Genomic DNA, 17,728 nt, shown 5'->3' with positions numbered 1-17,728 from the left:
TTCCGCCTTAGTGGCCTTTTTTTAGTTTCTTAGGCACACAAATCTGCTTCTCACCTCAAGACCTTTGCACACGTTGTTCCCTCTGCCTAGAACAGTTCTCCTGCACTCTTCTCAATTTTCATGTAATCTTAAGTGTCACATGCCCAGCAAGGCCTCCTCCAACCATCATATCCAAGGTTAGGTTACTCTTATCAGAACATCTTGTTATTTCTTCAGCGCACATCCCATGTAATTATTTGTTCATTCACTTGTTTTCTTGTCTGCATCCCCCATTACTATACTTGTACGAGGGTACGTAACCATGAGTCTGCCCTAGTTCCTTTGTATCTGTTGTCCCAGGATAGTTATTAATAGCACCCTCTTTTACTCTCAAGTATCCTAACGTAGACGGTAAATAAATTATATGGCCACCCCAATTATATCCTTTATACATAGAACAGTGCCTGGTACATGGGAGGCACTCATTAGCTATTTACTGAATATATGATGAATTGTCATCTTATCACAACCTTCCAAAGAATTATAGGCATTTTTCTAATATGACAAATGCATTCCTAGAAAACCTCAAGTTCTGTAAAATCTCACATTGAATAGGTTTTATGGGAAAAACACTGTTGGGGCAAACTCAAAACCCATGCAGCTCAGTGACCAGAGCTCTAATAAAAACAAAAATTGGTGGAGGCAACATACCCCAAAAGACTAGAGTGGAAATGTTTGGTTAAAGGTGCAGTGGTGCTCTGAGCCACTGGACTGACATTAAGGTGGGCACAAGAAGAAGTGCAACTTGTCACAGCCGAGAGCCATGCAATGCTGAGGGTGCACTTCTGGGGAAGTTGACTGTAAGCTCTCATTCTTAATTTTCTTAAAATAAAGCTGTAGGAACTCCCACAGAGGCAGCAGCTGAACTAAAGGCTTTTTTCCTTTATAATTACATTCTATTCCTACTATCCCAGGTTCCCCTGCGCAGGAACAATCATACAAATAAACACAATTTCTGCATTATATTGCTATTCACCCATTTGCCGACTGCATATAAGCTGTTGTCAAAAAAACATGTGGAGAGCACTACTGGCTCCCAAATTTGCCAGTTAGGGGTCAACTACAGCCTGCAGGCCAAATCTAGCCTGCTGCCTGTTTATTTAAATAAAGTGTTATTGGAACACAGCCATATTCATTCATCTACACATTGCCTATGGCTGTTTCTGTGCTACAACAGTCAAGTTGAGTTATTGTGACAAAGTCAAAAAAATTTATTCTCTGACCCTTTACAGAAAAAATTTTGTAGACTGCTTTAAATCACCATGAATTTATAAAGGGGTCACAAAATGCCTTAAAAAAAGATGTCTCCCCAACTCCATGGCCAAAACTCAAAAAAGGGAGGGTATCGGGAGTATAGGGAGAACAGACTGTTGGAGAAACAACCTGTCCCTCCACCCCTGTAGCAAACACCACGACAGTGGCAACACCTCCTCTTACAACTTACAAAGGCAACAACCCATCACCAGTTCCATAAAAGCAACAGCTGCTGCCACCACTTTCATTCCTGCCTCAATTTCCAGGGAGTGTGGAGAGAGAAAAGGAGATCACTTAGGACACTGAAAGTTAGATAATGTGAAAATCATTTCTGTAATGTGATAATCATTGCCATATTATGCGAATTTCATAATTTCTTGAAATATGTTACCTATTTTGTCTCTTTGCTGGTACTTATGTTTTAATTTACGCTATAACAATAAATTGGAGCCAGTATACCCTTTTAAGAACTAATAGAAAGTATGTCTGACTAACAGAAGAAACTGGTATTTCCTTTCTCCCATGGAAAACACTACCACGTACGGTTCCAAAGCCCTTTAAACTTAGGTAAATAGGTAACAGAAACTACAAAATGTTTGGGGTTTTTAAGAAACTGCATATGTGTTTACTTATAAAGAACAAATGTGCTTATGTGCTTATAAAGTACAAATACAGTGTTATTATATCCAATAGTTGTTAGACTTCCACTCTTCCCAAAAGTTCATACTACATCCAACAGATTACTGTGAATTAATTTTACTTTTCTGAATCCTTTTGAACAATCAAACATTTTTCAAAATACACTATTATTTAAGCCACTATTCCCTTGTTTATAGAATAATGGAATTTACCCCATTTCTCAATCTACTTATAACCCTCTCTAAATAATCTTTGTTTGTTGGTATTGCCCCTTCTGGGGCACAGCAACCTACAGTCCTAACTGTACAAAATATGTCTCACTCCTATACACAAATGTTGACCTCAGCTGCTGAGGTTCTGTGGAACATTTAGATTCTAAGCAAGCACAGGGTCAGAAGGGCTTGTCCTACCAGTGGAAGGGAAGGCTTACATTAACACAGGAGGGGAAGAGAGGCTTTTAATTCACTGGGCACCCCAAGATAGAACCTTCTTTGTGCTCCCCCACACTTGGTACTTATATCTCTCACAAGTTTGTCTCTCTCAACAAGATTGTTAACTCCTTTTGAGTTCATAACAGCAAGGACCATATTTTATTTATCAGTTATTTCCAAGTGCTGAAGCAAAGTAATACTATTATATATGTGTTTCCCTTGCTTTCATTCAACATGTTTATTAAAGAACCTAACATATACAGGCCAAGCAGAAATACAACAGTGAGCAAAACAAAACGTGGTCCTTGCCCTACTGGAGCTTGCACTGTAAGGGGGAACAAAGCAATAATCAAATAATTGCTCTAATGAAAGTGTGAGGAAAATAATCTGAGGGGAAAAACCCAGACTTTTGTGAGCACACATAATAAAGGACTCTGACTTAGTCAAGGAGTTCAGAAAATACATCCTCAAGAAGATTTAAGCTGATACTTGAAGGCTGAGCAGGTGTTAACGAAGGGAGGGAAAATGGTAAGGGACAATATCCCATATAGAGAAGACATCAATGCAAAGGACCTGTGGCAGGAGGAAGAAATGCATATTCAAGGAACCAAAAGAAGGCTGGACACAGACAGCAAGGAGGAGAGTTGTACAAGATTAGGCTGAATGAAAAAGGTAGAGGTCAGAACATGCAAAGCCTGAGGTCATGATAAAGAGTTTGGTCTTTATTCTGTGACAATAGCAAGCCACAGCAAGGTTTTAAACTGTGTGTGTGTGTGTGTGTGTGTGTAGCATATTTTCATTTTGAGAGGATCACTCTGGCCAACTATTTGAAAAATGAATACTGCTATAAAAGAATCGTTCAGGGCCTCCTAATCTGTTAGATGAATATAGAAATAAAAACTAAGGCTTATTTGGTGGAGAAGCAATTGAAATTAGATAGTCTTTAAAAGACAAATCAGTTCCTGGTGAAGGTGCCAAAGTCTGACAGACTAACAGCCAAAATCAGCCAAGGGAATGGAGTCTGAGGCTACAGATGCTGAAGCATCAGGACTCAACCAGAGCCTCAATCCTTCTTTATCCTAAGATGCCACAATGGTTACATAATTACTAGGCATTCTGAAACGTAAAAGGAGAGGAACAGACAAAACAGCACAGAAAATCATGCTACATTCTACTGTTGTTATGATTTGGGTCCAGATGGGCACCTTCAATCTGAACGGAGAGAATCCCCAGATCCCGAAGCTGCTGGTTGTTGCTCTGAGCCAGGATCCGTAGCCGCTCCGCTGCTTCCCGGGGGATGTTGAATGTCACACGCACGCTGTTCCAGGGCTCCACCTTCTGTACCTTTAGCTTGCTGGATTCTTGGTTGTGAAACAAAGAGAATAATATTAGTAATCTTTTAGCCACTAGAAGACATGAAACAAACAACACTATCAATAAAGTAAAAGCACAAGGCAGAGCACCAGTTTGGAATAGCTGAGAAGCTTAGGCTTTGGCGCTAGAAAGACTTCAAATTGAATCCCACCTTTCCCACTTAGCACCTGGGTGGCCACGAACAAGTTATTTACCTTTCAGAAACTCACCTTTCTCTTTTCTAAAACCATGAAAAAACTACTTCATGAGATTGTGGGTGCTAAATGAGATAATATATGCCAAAACCGAGCACAGGCCGTGATACATTGTAGGCACTGAATAAATGGAAAGTAGTAAGATGGAGTAAGGAATATAAGAGAGAAGAGGGAGAGGTAAATTTAAATCGATAGAATAGCATCTACTTCTGGACTCAGTTCAATGTATGTGAACTGAGAAGCTGAGAATATTTAAGTCTCAAATTTCAAGTAAAATTCTATAAAAATATAATTAGCATATATGCCAAATGTAGGGAATCTGCAGCTTATTTAAGGAAAGAGCACTGAAAAGGAAAATAGATTTACTTATAAAAGGTTAAGCAATTTTACCTCTTCAAATAAAATATTTGAAATTTTAATACTCATATGTAAATATTCACTGAGTAGCCCTCTGGAAGGTAATTATAGAGGCCGGGAGCACACATTTCTTCCAACGTCCTCTAAATGCTTCAGTTTAAGGAGGGCTTAAGTCTTAATTATTTGTGTCTTTGATTTTTAAATATTTACCTACTTTAAACAAAAGCTGAATTTCCACTGAAGCACATCAAATGAGGGACAACAAACTTGACAACTAAGCCTTGGCTAGGATAATGTTTTTAAAAGAGGATATAAAAGTTAACTAATTGAGGAGGTGATGTTGTTTGTAATTATACTTTACAGATGGAAAGCAAATCCCAGGTCCAGTTAGCTGATAAAAAAAACCTTTTTTTCCCAGCAGCCCCAGACAAAATAATTTCCCTTTTTGTTAAAACTCAGCTAAATTAAATCTTTTGTATCCTCTATTCAGTTATACATTCCAATATTAAGAAAAGGGTCATTTAAACATAGCTGTTCTCTTAATATTTCTTATTTTTCTCAAAATAAGAAATATTCATAGATAGGGGAAAGTGTCTACATGTTGTCTAAAGCCCCTTCCAACTCCAATACCCTTATACATTGAAAGTTAACTTGTCCAGACATGGGAGTTCACTTATTCTAAGGTGGGGAAAAGAAACCATTTGCTAAGAGCAGTGAGATAATACAATCACAGAAATTTTGAAAGGATTAGGCAATATTTAGTCCAAGTCTATTTCACAGGTGAGTAAACTGAAGCCCCAGTAAGGCTAGGTGACTGGCGCAGAATCCTGTGGCTACCTAGCGGCATCAGAGATGGTATTAAAATCCAGCTCTGATTCACAGGCTCATTTCCTTTCCATGACACTTACATCTCCACACAGGAAAGAGAGGAAGCTTGGGATCCAGGCACTACAGGGTTCCTAACCAATCTGAAGAGTACGGGAATCCTGTACAGGATCTAGACAGGCATCAGCTATGCTTATGGTATTAGCTACTTGTGATACCATTGCAGAAAAATCCTTGTCTACAACATAGTTGCATTTTATCAAGTGTTTTAAACTTCCATCACATGTGAGAAGATTTGACTTAAAATACTTTTGGACCAAGAATATAATCTGATAACACCATAAGTCTGGGTTTGGTAATTTATTTAAAAGCAATAAATAAACAGATTTAGCACTTTTGAACCATGAAAAATGTGGATAATTAAGAGCAATGAACAATTCAGGCCCTCATGATATGATATACTGTGGCTGATTGCAGTGACCATGAGGGTGATAACTGCAACTCTAACACGTAAAACTCGCTAGTATTATGCGAAATAATCCATAACTATAAAGAAGTTTTACAAAACACAGTAAAAATGCCCTTGAAAAAAATGACAGCTTCCCTCCTGACACCAAATCTCAAAGAGAAAAACCCCAAACCTAAAAGAGCTACTAATCAGTACCTGATCAGATCAAGATTTTACAGGAGGATAAAATCTAGGCTTTGCACTATGCCTGAAGGGATTAGATAACTGTGCTAAGGAAAAAAGATGGAGAACATCTACACCAAGGTACAAAAACACAAATGCCCACAAGACCAAGACAGGTAATCTAACTGTGTGAAGGTCAGATAGAAGCTGTAGTGAGGTGAGGGCCTGCTTCAGTGGCAGCTTATACTCAGCACCATCTGGGACAGAGAGAGAGATCGGTGTTATCAGATCTCCCCATTTTTAAAGACAAATCCAAAATCTGGGTTTTCAGGTAAAATATCTCAATTTTTAAAGCACTGACAATGAAATTCAAACATTAAAACAAAACAAAAAAGACGAAAGTGGGCTATAACATATGGTTGCAGGCTAGATTCAGCAGGCTGTTGGTTAGTAAAATATGATCTAAACTTTAAGAGAACAAATTTCAAGCAAGTTTTAAGTAGAACCATAAAGTAAAAAGATTTTTGTAAGCTTCAAGAGACCTTAAAGATCCAGTTTAACCTCTTCATTTTACAGGTAAGGGAACACAAGACCAGAGAGTTAAAAACAATAAATATATTTGGGTCTTCAGAAGTATTCCTCTCCACTAGAGAGGATTAAGGATTATTATGTTAAACAATATTTTATTATACTCAGTTCCATGTACTTCAAAGAAACACAACAGCATTTCTATTAAAATAAAAATCCTAAAATTCCAAATCTGCAATTAAAATCAGTCTTTCAACCCAGTATAGCAAAGTTTTACTGTGTAAAACTCAAGATAACCATAGAAGGGCAAAAACTTCAAAAAGTTAACAAGAATAAAAAAATAAAGCAAATTACCCATGTGTAACAAATTGGGCACATTCTCCAATATTGTGTCCAATTTCCATTTGAAGTCTTTATCATCTATATTTCCTTTGAAGGCCACAAAGATTGTGGAATCCTCCAAAATACTATCACTTTTTGTGTCATCATCTTCTAGTCCAGAGTCAAAATCCATCTCTGAGTCTTCCACTGTTGATGAACACAAGGAAGTATAGATGTCTTCTAAGTTTGGAAGGTCATCCAAAACCATGGTGAATATTATTCCAGAAGCATATGCCAAGTGGACAATAAGAAAACCTGTGAAAAGAGAAGACAGAAAAAGCATCACAAAGCATAACTATACAATCAATAATGTATAATCCATAGTTTTGTGAAAACTGATTTATCTGCCAAGTAATAAGGAAGTACCACAAAAATTAAGAAATTAGAGAGGATAAACCATTTTCATTAAAATATTCTATAATAATTAGTTCTTAAAGGTACTAGAAATAAAAATACACCAGTTTAAAAACTCCTTTTATTATGTTATAATGTTTATTTCTATTATGTTAATATGCTACCTTTTTGTAAGCCTAGAATATGGGGAGGAAGTTAAAACAAGAGATTACAAGAAAATAAAACAGGTATTTTCTGAGAATTTATATAAGCCTTTGGTTGACCCCACAGAGCAAGGGGCTCCCTGAGGCTCCCCTTACTCCAATCCTGACAAAAGTTTCACATGAGCCAAAACCTCTAAAGCTCTTCTTTTTCTCTAATCTGCAAAGCACAACTTGACCCAATTAAAGGCATCTGGAGGACTAACTAAAATCCTAGTGTTTTTTTTTTTAATTGGGGAATACTGGGGAACATCAGTTCCAACTCAAGTTGTTGTCCTTCAGTCTAGTTGTGGAGGGTGCAGGCTCAGTTCCAAGTCCAGTGGCCGTTTTCAATCTTTAGTTGCAGGGGGCACAGCCCACCATCCCATGTGGGAACTGAACTGGCAACCTTGTTGTTGAGAGCTCACGCTCTAACTAACTGAGCCATCTGGCCGCCCCTACGGAAGCTCAGCGGCAGCTCGTTACCTTCCATCTAGTTGTGGAGGGTGCAGCTCACTGGCCCATGTGGGAATTGAATCAGCAACCCTGTTGTTCAGAGCTAGTGCTCTAACCAAGCCATCCGGCCACGCCCTAAAATCCTAGTCTTTGATGAGTACCATTTAAACAACCTTTAAAGGGTTATTAAAATAGTAGTATGGCTGAAAATAATGATTCAGAAACAAAACAAAAAAATTTTTTTAATAATTTTATGAACGGAAAATAAATGGTTAACACGTGTTTATAGTGGCAAAGAACTGTGTCTAGGACAGAACTAAATTACTTTTTAACTTTTAAATCTAAAGAAGTCACATTTTCTGCTTTTTTCAGTTATGTTGCCTACTGAAGAGTGCACATATTAAAGATCACACCATATGTCCATTTCCTCCATTAGCTCTGAGATTGAAGATCACATCCTTAACCCAAAGACAAATGAATAAACATTAATTTTCAGCATTTGTGTTAAGAATGGCATAGAAACATAAGAACTGCATACAAATCTTCTAATTAAAAAATATTCCTTATATAGGAGGTGAGATTAAAAAATAAGGTAAATGTTTAATTTAAAAAAAAACGTATTACAGTGAAAGACTCATTGCCATTAATCCCTTTCAAAATATTTCCCCCTCACTCCAAACACACTTATCCCATCATTCTTGCCACTTTCTGAAGCAGTTCTAGAAGTCCTCTTTCATGAGTGTCTTTAGTTACACTGTCATGGCTGCCTCGATGTCCTGAATCCATACAAAACATTTTCCCTTCATGGTCATTTTGACTTTGTGGAAGAGTCAAAAGTTGCAGGATGACAGATCCGGTGAATAAGGTAGATGAGGACACACGTACTTTTTTTTTTCCCCCCCTTCTTCCACCTCCCCGCCCCGCCCCACCACTCCGGTTTAAGCTGTTGTTTCTCAATCTAGTTGTGTAGGACACAGCTCCCTGGCCCATGCTGGTATTATAAGCCTTGCGCTACCCTGGCTAAGGCAGTCAGTCACCAGTTGTCGGTCAGCAGATCACAGCAGCTCACAGCAGCTCTTGCCGGCTGCCGGCGCTCAGGCTGGCTGCCAGCCACTCATGGGGGCCACCGGCAGCTCATGGCAGCACATGGCAGCCTATAGTAGTTCACGCCAACCTCTGGCGCTGTTCACGGTAGCCCAGCTCCAGGGAAAGCCATTGTTCACAATCTTAGCTGCAGAGGGTGCAGCTCACTGGACCATGTGAGAATCAACCAGCGACGTCGGCATTAGGAACATGGCGCTCCAACCACCTGAGCCACCAGGCAGGCCCAACATATTGTTTTTAATTGACAGAAACTGCTGTAGCAGAAGCAATGTGTGACATGGAGTGTTTTCATGATGGAGGATGAAGTAAAGACATTCACAAAAGAGGACTTCCAGAACTGCTTCAGAAAGTGGCAAGAATGATGGGGAGAGTGCGTTTGAAGTGAGGGGGAGTATTCTGAGGGGGATTAATGGCAATGTGTCTTTTACTGTAATTAATTTTTTTATGTAAACATTCACTATATTTTTTAATCATACCTCGTAAACTATAATTACAACTAAGTTTTGCTTTTTAAAAAATATGGATAAGAAAAAAGGACTGAAAATAAAGCCACTAAAATGCAAACAGAAATTGTGCTAGGTTGGTAAGATCGTTGGTGAATTTTCTTTTCCTATTTTCCAAATGTGCTATAAGTCAGTAGGGAAACAAAATCAAATACGCTGTAATATGGTAATATTACTTGAATAAATGGAAAAAAATGTATCAAATTTTAAAAACTGTTTAATTTTTCTTTTTTTAAATAGCCACTAAACTCCAAGAATAAAGGCTTTCCAAAAACAAATCTAAGGGGAAAAAACTCCTCTGTTATAAATAATAAATATAGGAAAAAAAACAAATGTTTACATTTGAACACAACATTTTATAGTCTGGTTCTGTGACTGTTACAAAGGAACAGTGTGATTTGGAAAGTTAAGAAACAACAGCATTCAGAAAATCCTTTAGAGACACTACTGCCCTTAGTCATTTGCCATCAGCATTTTACAGATTTTAAAGAATTTTAGAGGTAAATAAACAAAACTTAAAAAGGTTTTTAGGGCTTAAAGCTGTTGCTCATTAGGAAAAAGTGATTGGTAAAACTGCATGAAAAGCTATAGTTATTGAGCAGCTATTCCAAAGTTGGAACAACTGTAAGAAAAGAATTTAAAATTTAAGAAACATTTTCCAAAAGAATCTTTCACTGGAAAGAAGGAAACCAGCTGAAAAACTTGGACTTTGATAGTCTTCTAAAGAGGTCATTGGTCATGCCACAAAGACTGTGTATACAGATTTGGAAAACTCTCTACTGGCTGACACTACAAGTCAGCTAATTCAAATTCAGGAATTACCAGTTTAACAGTACTATGGGCACTATACAAGTGCTATAAAAACAAGAAATTGAAAAGCAGTCTATGAAAAAAATTGCTGGCCTTCCTTCCAAAAAAACTTTCAAAAGAAACTTCTAATTTCATCGAGACAATGTCCGTTTAAAATCTGTTAATAAAGAATTTACATAAAAATAATTGACCAATCTTTGAGTGAAATGCAGTTCAATGACCTACTCTTGGTGAGAGAAAACAGATTATAGTTGACGATCTTGAAATTCATTTGCTCATTTATGGTTATCTCAAAAGAGCATGTGCTATCTCTCTGGTTTTGCTAAAATTAACCACTAGTTATCTTGCTGAACCACATAATAAATTCCAGATTACCTACGGATTTCACTTCTTGGGGCTCTTTTGATCTTTTATAAAGAATATACAAACAAATGCGATATCCAGGAGAAACTGAAAAAGCAAGCATATTATTTATTCTGCCATTTGAAGGTAGAGTAAAACTAGATTTCCAAATTAAATCAGTTCAGTGTAAATATTTCAGGGTAGCCAAATATCGCCAGTTGAAGGAAAGCTCTTTACTACAGAATGACAACTTAAATGTAAAAAACAGATATCATTAGAAAAATCACAACTTTGCAATCCCTAATAAAATAATTCAGGCAAGGATGAAAAGATAAATGTGAAAAATTGACAGAGAACTGGATATTCACATGATGTCAAATTATCATCCCAGATTTACTGCTTGGAAGGGAAAAACTGTAACTTCACAATGGAAGGACCTGACTGTCACCACCTGGACACAATGATCAACCTTAGTTAGGTTAGCAACCAGAAATTATGTACAATATTAAGTGTCCAGAATTACCTATAAAATAGTCTTGCCAAAACTGTTTAATCTGAATCTAACAAGTTTTTAACAGGAGACAAAGGAAAAACTTAAACAACACCATGAGGAAATAATTAAACAAATCAAGAGTGTGGGATTTCTGCAGCACAATTGGCTTGACTTCTTCAATAAGTCAGTGGTCATGGGGAAGAAAAAGGTGGGTAAAATTATTTTACATTAAAAGAGATTTAAGAGACTTAAAAATGAAATGCAGTGTATGGTCTTTGTTTGAAAAAAAAAGATATAAAGCACATTTTTAGAATGACTAGGGAATTACTGCTAATTTTGTTAGGTGTGATGATAATGGTGTTGAAAGAAACAATGTTCTTATTGTTTCTTTCCTTTTTTTTTTTTTTTTGTGTGAAAAACTTCTATACTTATAATTAGGCAGCTGGACTCAGTTTAGATGATTCCAATTTCTGGCAACATCTAAAGCATCGTCGTCAGGAGCCAGTGGAACCTGTGCCTTCTTCTCTCCATCAGGCCAATCAGGGTGCTGACCTTGGCCCCATCAATGTCATGGAGCTTCTTCCCAGCCTGTGTGATCTGGTGCTTGTTGGCCTTGACACCCACAAAGAACACACGTGTATTGTTGGCTTCTATCTTCCTCATGCTGACTCGGCAGTTAGGGGAACATGATGATGGCACAGTGGTCAAGCTTGTTTAAGCTGGGTGTGCTCTTCTGAGGATACTCAGGCTGCCTTCGGAGCAGCAGTGCCTTGGGCCTTCATAGGGTGGGTGACCTGCAGATCCTTTTTTTGGGGGGCTGTGGATGCCTTTCAGCTCTGCTTTCTTTCTTTGCCTCCAAAGCCTTTACTTTGGCTTTGGCTTCGGCTTTGGGAGGGGCAGGGGCTTCCTTCTTTCCTTTCAGTGCCATCTTTGTGAAAAAGCCTTATTGTTTCTCAAGAGATGCATATTGAAGCATTTAGGGGTGAAATGTCATGATGTCTGTAATTTACTTTAACATACATTAAGCAAATAAGGCAAAATGTTAATAATGGTTAAATGTAGGTGATAGGTGTATATATAGGTATTATTTGTACTATAATTTTATATATGATTGAAATTGTTCATAATAAAAACTTTTCAGAAATAAAAAAGGAAAAAACAAGCATACCAGCAACATCGTACTGCTATAAGGTAAAACTCCATCAGACATCAGGAAGACTTAGAAGATTACATATGAACATCTTCCAAATCACAGTAGGATTAAAAATAAACAAATATATTTAAATATATATTTATAAATATATAAATTTATATATCATATATATTCAGCTATCTGGACCAGTCTTTTCTTTTCAGAGTTTTGACCTGGTGCAGGAAGCTGAATAATGGGTACAATATTGTCACTGGCTAGTCAGATTATCTGAGCAAAAGACAAGACACTATTAGCTATATCAGATATCACAAACTTACATTACTATAGGGGTAAGCAGGTAAAATAAACAAGAGGAGAACATTGGATATTAAATGCATTTGCACATACTGTATGAATGGTTTGGGCAATGGGAAGCTCAAATACCTGTCTATGCTGAGCAGCCGCAACTTTGCTCTAGCTTATTATTTTCTTTTTGGAGGGATGGGAGGAGTTGTGCAGGCCCAGAAATATTCTGATTTTTAAGAAAAGATTAAAATCCACATATTTAGTGAAATCTCCAGATTTTAAAACAGATTTGCATTTTTGAGAAATAGTCTATGGGCCAAATGTAACACTCTGCAGCTGCACAGGCCCACAAGCCATTGGTTTTCAATTTCTAACTAAGTCTGACAATCCAGGTATGACTTATGTGATTGACTACCGTGTTTCCCTGAAAATAAGACATAGCCGGACCATCAGCTCTAATGTGTCTTTTGGAGCAAAACTTAACGTAAGACCAAGTTTTATTTTAACATAATATAAGACCGGGTCTAATATAATGTAGTATAGTATAGTATAGTATAGTATAGTATAGTATAATATAATATAATATACTGGTTATAATATACTGGTTATAATATACACATAATATAATGCAATGTAATGTAATGTAATATAACATAATTAATATAATACCTGGTCTTATATTAATTTTTGCTCCAAAAGACGCATTAGAGCTATGATCCAGCTAGGTCTTATTTTCAGGAAAACACGGTAGTACCGCACTAGGCCTGAGTGAATTCTGCTGGGTTTGGTGTAGTGCTGGAGGAGACCAGATATTTAAAATGCACTTAAATCTTATGATGTGCCTCTTGGGAGATATGTGGACTCCCAAGGAAAAAAGAGATCAAGCAAGGTCTTAACCCCAGAGGAACAGAAGGTACTCAAACTTAGTGAATTTTGGCTTCATTAAATATGCTGTCTCCCACAATGGGCTGAAGGAGTATCTTCTCCTTTGACAAAACACTAGATGATGAAGCAAACAGAATCTTTTACTTTACGTAACCTTGGTAGTGTCATTCCATTGCTTGGAATTAAGCTGAGCCATATCTGCTCTCTTGCATAAGGTTTCACTCACCAAAATGTCTTGCTTAATTTTTATCATTTATCCAAGTCATCTTCTACATCCAACCATGTTGGCATTTTTAGGGCCTGTATTTCAAGGTAGTAGCCAAATAAAAACTCTAAAAAAGAAAAAGAATGTTACAATATTATTATATAGCAAATACAGATGTAATCTGTTTTTGTAACAGAAGTTAATGCAAATATCACAAATTATCAAGTCAACTTAAACATCTTCAGATAATGTTAAACTAGGGTTTTGTTTAAGTCTACAAAGAGTATCGTTTTTCAGAGCTCTTAAACCACTCACCACCAGCATTCAAAGAGTGTGTAGCAGCAAAACTCAGGGACATATACCAGTTTCACTTAAGAATCTAGGACCTTGGGCGCGCCTGGTAGCTTAGGCGGTTGGAGTTCCATGATCCTAACGCCGAACGCTGCTAGTTCGATTCCCACATGGGCCAGTGGGCTCTCAACCTCAAGGATGCCAGTTTGATTCTTTGACTCCCGCAAGGGATGGTGGGCTGCACCCCCTGCAACTAACAACGGCAACTGGACCTGGAGCTGAGCTGAGCTCTCCACAGCTAAGATCGAAAGGACAACAACTTGACTTGGAAAAAGTCCTGGAAGTACAAACTGTTCCCCAATAAAGTCCTGTACCCCTTCCCCCCGCCAAAAAAAAGATACTATCATTTAAAAAAAAAAAAAAAGAAGAATCTGGGACCCTAGGCCTTAGAGCCTTCCCTATATCTTAATTTCTAAATCTGTCAAATTAGAATAAATATACATCATGCTGCACTGTTTGAAGATACTTGGCGCCAAAATCAAAATATTCTGTACATATACTAAATACAAGATGTAGTTCTTCTAACAGAATTTCAAATTCATTTTTAAACTTCATAAAGTATAGATTTTTTCCCTATCTTATCTATAATATCTATACATTTTATTCTTCCTTAAATTTTCAGTTTAAGTTCTAAGGTATTCTTTATTGTACACACATAAATTATGCATGGAAAGTGCATAATTTTGACATGCTTCAGAAAATTTTCCACTTAATAAGATAACATTCATCAGAATGTCTTTTTTAACTTGGCTGTTATGGTATTACATTATTGCCAAATATTAATTTTATAATCTCAAAATTTTGTATGTACTAGGTATTAATAAATATTTATTAGAGAAAAAAACTATCCCTTAATTATTTTTTAATTCAAGAAAAAGCCATTTTTAAGTCTCCATGGAACATTAATAAAAATTAACCTTTAAGAAAACCCATAACGATAATATCAATAAATCCAAAAAGTAACAGTAGGATAATCAAATACTCTGATGACCATGCACTGAACTAAATTTAAAATAAAATAAGCAAACAAAGGCCTTTCCACTTTAAAACAACAACAAAACCTTGGACTTGGGTTAAAAAAGAAAAATTGTAAAAGTTCTAAAAAATAATAAGGAAAATACTACATACTGGAACCTAAAGAATACAGCCTAATTGTAAAGAAGAAAATTTACACCCATAAATACCTTTATCAAAAAAAAAAAAAAAAAAAAGAAATGAGTTAAACATCTGATGAAAGAAAACTTCCCAATTCTTCTTATGAAGCAAATAGAACATGAATATCAAAAGCTGATCAGGGAGAACACTTCATAAATTACATATATTAAAAAAAACTGATACAAACTGCAAGCAGAAAGTTACAGATCAGTCTCTCCTATATTGCTCAATCTCTCTTACACTCATACAAGATTCTAAATCAAACTTTAAATAGAATGCAACAGTACATTAGAAGATTAATAATACATCATAATCAAGTAGAGTTTGTTCTAGGAATGAAAGGAAAATGCAGTATTAGGAAACTAAGGGGAAAAATCATATGATCATCATAGATATTAAAAAGTCATTTGACAAAATTCAACAACCTTCTTGATAAGGAAAAAACACACAAAACTCAAATAAATAGGAATATACAGTGCTCACTTCGGCAGCACATATACTAAAATTGGAATATACAAACACTTCCTTAACATGTCAAATCACATCTCTTCAGCCCCCAAATCAGCAAATCTAAAGTTGAGAAGATAAATATCCATGATGTATATATATACTAGTAAACAAAGTAGGGGTCTAAAGTTAGTGAAACTAAGTAAGAGTAATAAAGGTATAAAAATTGGAAGGAAGAACGTAAAACTACCACTATTTGCAGATGATACAAATGTGTTCTTGAAAATCCTAGAAAATCAACCAAGGAAACAGTAAAAATAAGAAAATTAACCAAAGTGGCATGGTATAAAATTAATATGCAGAAAACAATATCTTTTATTACATATGTAATCAATCACCAGTAGCTGAAAAAATATCTCATTTATACTACCAACAAAAAAGATTAAATATTTAAGAATGAACTAAAAAGAAATGTAAAGCTATAAGAAGAAAATTTAAAAACACTAATGAAAGAGAAATACAAAAAAGACCTGAATAAGAGAATGACACACCAAACTCTTGGACAAAAAGATTCATAAACATCAATTCTTCCTAATTTATAATTTAATAATCCCAATAAAAAATGCCCACTTCTTTTTTAAACAGACAAGTTGATGCTAAAATTCATATGGACACAAATAAGGGTCTGAATAGTCAGAGCATGAAAGGGATGAGTCCTACCAGATATCAAAACATAAAGCCTCAATAATTAAAACGGTGTAGTACTGGAATATAAATAGATGGAAGACCAATGGAACAGATTAGAAATTCCAAAAATGTATCAAAATGCATATGGAATTTTAGTATCGCAAAAAGGTAGGGAAAGATGGATTTTTCACTAAATGGGACTAGGTAACCACGTGGAAAAAAAATTAGAGCTATACCTCACATCAAGGTAACTCCAAATGGATGCAAAACTTGAATGTACCAAGTGAAACCCTAAATGTATTAGAAGAAAGTACAGAAGAAATTTTTGTAACCTTGCAGTGGGAAAGGTTTTTCTCACTACAATTCAAAATCCAAAGCTATAAAAGAAACGATTGATAAATTCAAATATATAAAAATCAAAGAATTCTGTAAGAAAAAAAACACCATGAAGTAAAAAAAAGACAAAGACATATTGGTGATCATATCATTGATAAAAGAGTAAATCTCCTATATACAAATGTATTATAGAAAAAAGCATACTGTATTTATAGGTATGGTATATATATGTATGTGATATATAGATATATAAAATAAAAACAATTTGGACAAATTATTGTGTCTAAAAATGGACACAAGATATGATCAGAAAATTTACAGAAAAATACAAATTAAACATATGAAAAGGTGTTCAACCTCATATATAAGAAAAAAACATTTTTCCCTCATCAGATTAGCAAAACTCCAAAAATTTGAGATGGATTGTCTTGGCGAGGTTATGGGAAAACAGGCACTCCCATTCATTGCTATGGTAGTGCAAACTGGTGTCACACCAGCAATTAGGTAATACCTATCAAAATTACAATTATATATAGCAGTAACTCAGCAAGCTCACTTCTGGTTAGTGATCTTTATAGACACACCTGCTCCCGTACGAGATAACATATATACAAGATTATTCACTAAAGCATTATTTGTACTAGCAAGATAGGAAATTACCCAGAAGCCCATTAACAGGGATTGATGATAGCACATCCAATAAAAGTGAAATGCAGCAAGAGTGAGGATGCTCTCTATGTACTGACATGGAAAGATCTCCAAGATACACTGTTCAGAGAAAAAAAAAAAGAGTAAAACATTGACTACGGTAGGCTACTTCTTTGTGGGAAAAGAAGAGAAAAAGTATTTTACAATGCTAGCACTATACTCTAGAAGGATATACAAGAAACCAATAAAAATGGTTATCGTCAAGGTAAATTTAAAAAATCGTGTTGTAGCAGAAGGCAAGGAAGCACTGAGACCAAGGGGGAGTCATCACAAGGATACAGGTGCCAGTTTTAAGGGGTTCCCTTAAAATTTGAAACAATTTGAGTATAAGAAAGAATAATGACTAAAATGGATTATACTATCATGAGTAAGAATCCATTAATGTACAATAATAGCTCAAAGAAAGAGAGTAAAAAAAGCCTATCATCTGCCACCATTGGAGGTGACTGTTACATCAACTCCTTACTCTGAAGGTTGATAATTAAGTAGAAATAATTCAGCAATTTGCGTTGTCCTTTTAGAAGAATTCATCCTCACTAGAAAGGGAAAGCTCTCCTTTACAGAATGCCAGTTAATAAATGTAGCAGGCAAGGATGATCAAAAGATGCTAAGTATCATTTGG

General features: G+C 35.9%; 1 protein-coding gene across 8 annotated transcripts in view; it reads right to left on the bottom strand.

The window, feature by feature from the left end:
• The window catches only part of NCOA6 (nuclear receptor coactivator 6), an 85,661-nt gene that overhangs the window by 41,994 nt on the left and 25,939 nt on the right, over positions 1-17,728 (bottom strand). For all 8 annotated transcript variants that reach the window (XM_074318006.2, XM_019733554.3, XM_019733538.3 and 5 more), the window contains 3 exons: positions 13,444-13,549; positions 6,627-6,908; positions 3,569-3,724 (listed from right to left, as the gene is read on the bottom strand). In XM_074318006.2, coding sequence (XP_074174107.2) covers positions 3,569-3,724; positions 6,627-6,861 — 391 coding nt within the window. In that variant the 5' untranslated portion in view covers positions 6,862-6,908; positions 13,444-13,549. The remainder of the gene's footprint in view (positions 1-3,568; positions 3,725-6,626; positions 6,909-13,443; positions 13,550-17,728) is intronic.

This window comes from Rhinolophus sinicus, chromosome 13 (genome assembly GCF_057876585.1).
Source record: "Rhinolophus sinicus isolate RSI-liver-muscle chromosome 13, RSI-T2T, whole genome shotgun sequence".
Taxonomy (NCBI): Eukaryota; Metazoa; Chordata; class Mammalia; order Chiroptera; family Rhinolophidae; genus Rhinolophus; species Rhinolophus sinicus.
The sequence above is the reverse complement of the archived record's forward strand: the minus strand, read 5'-3'. Positions and strand labels throughout refer to the sequence as shown.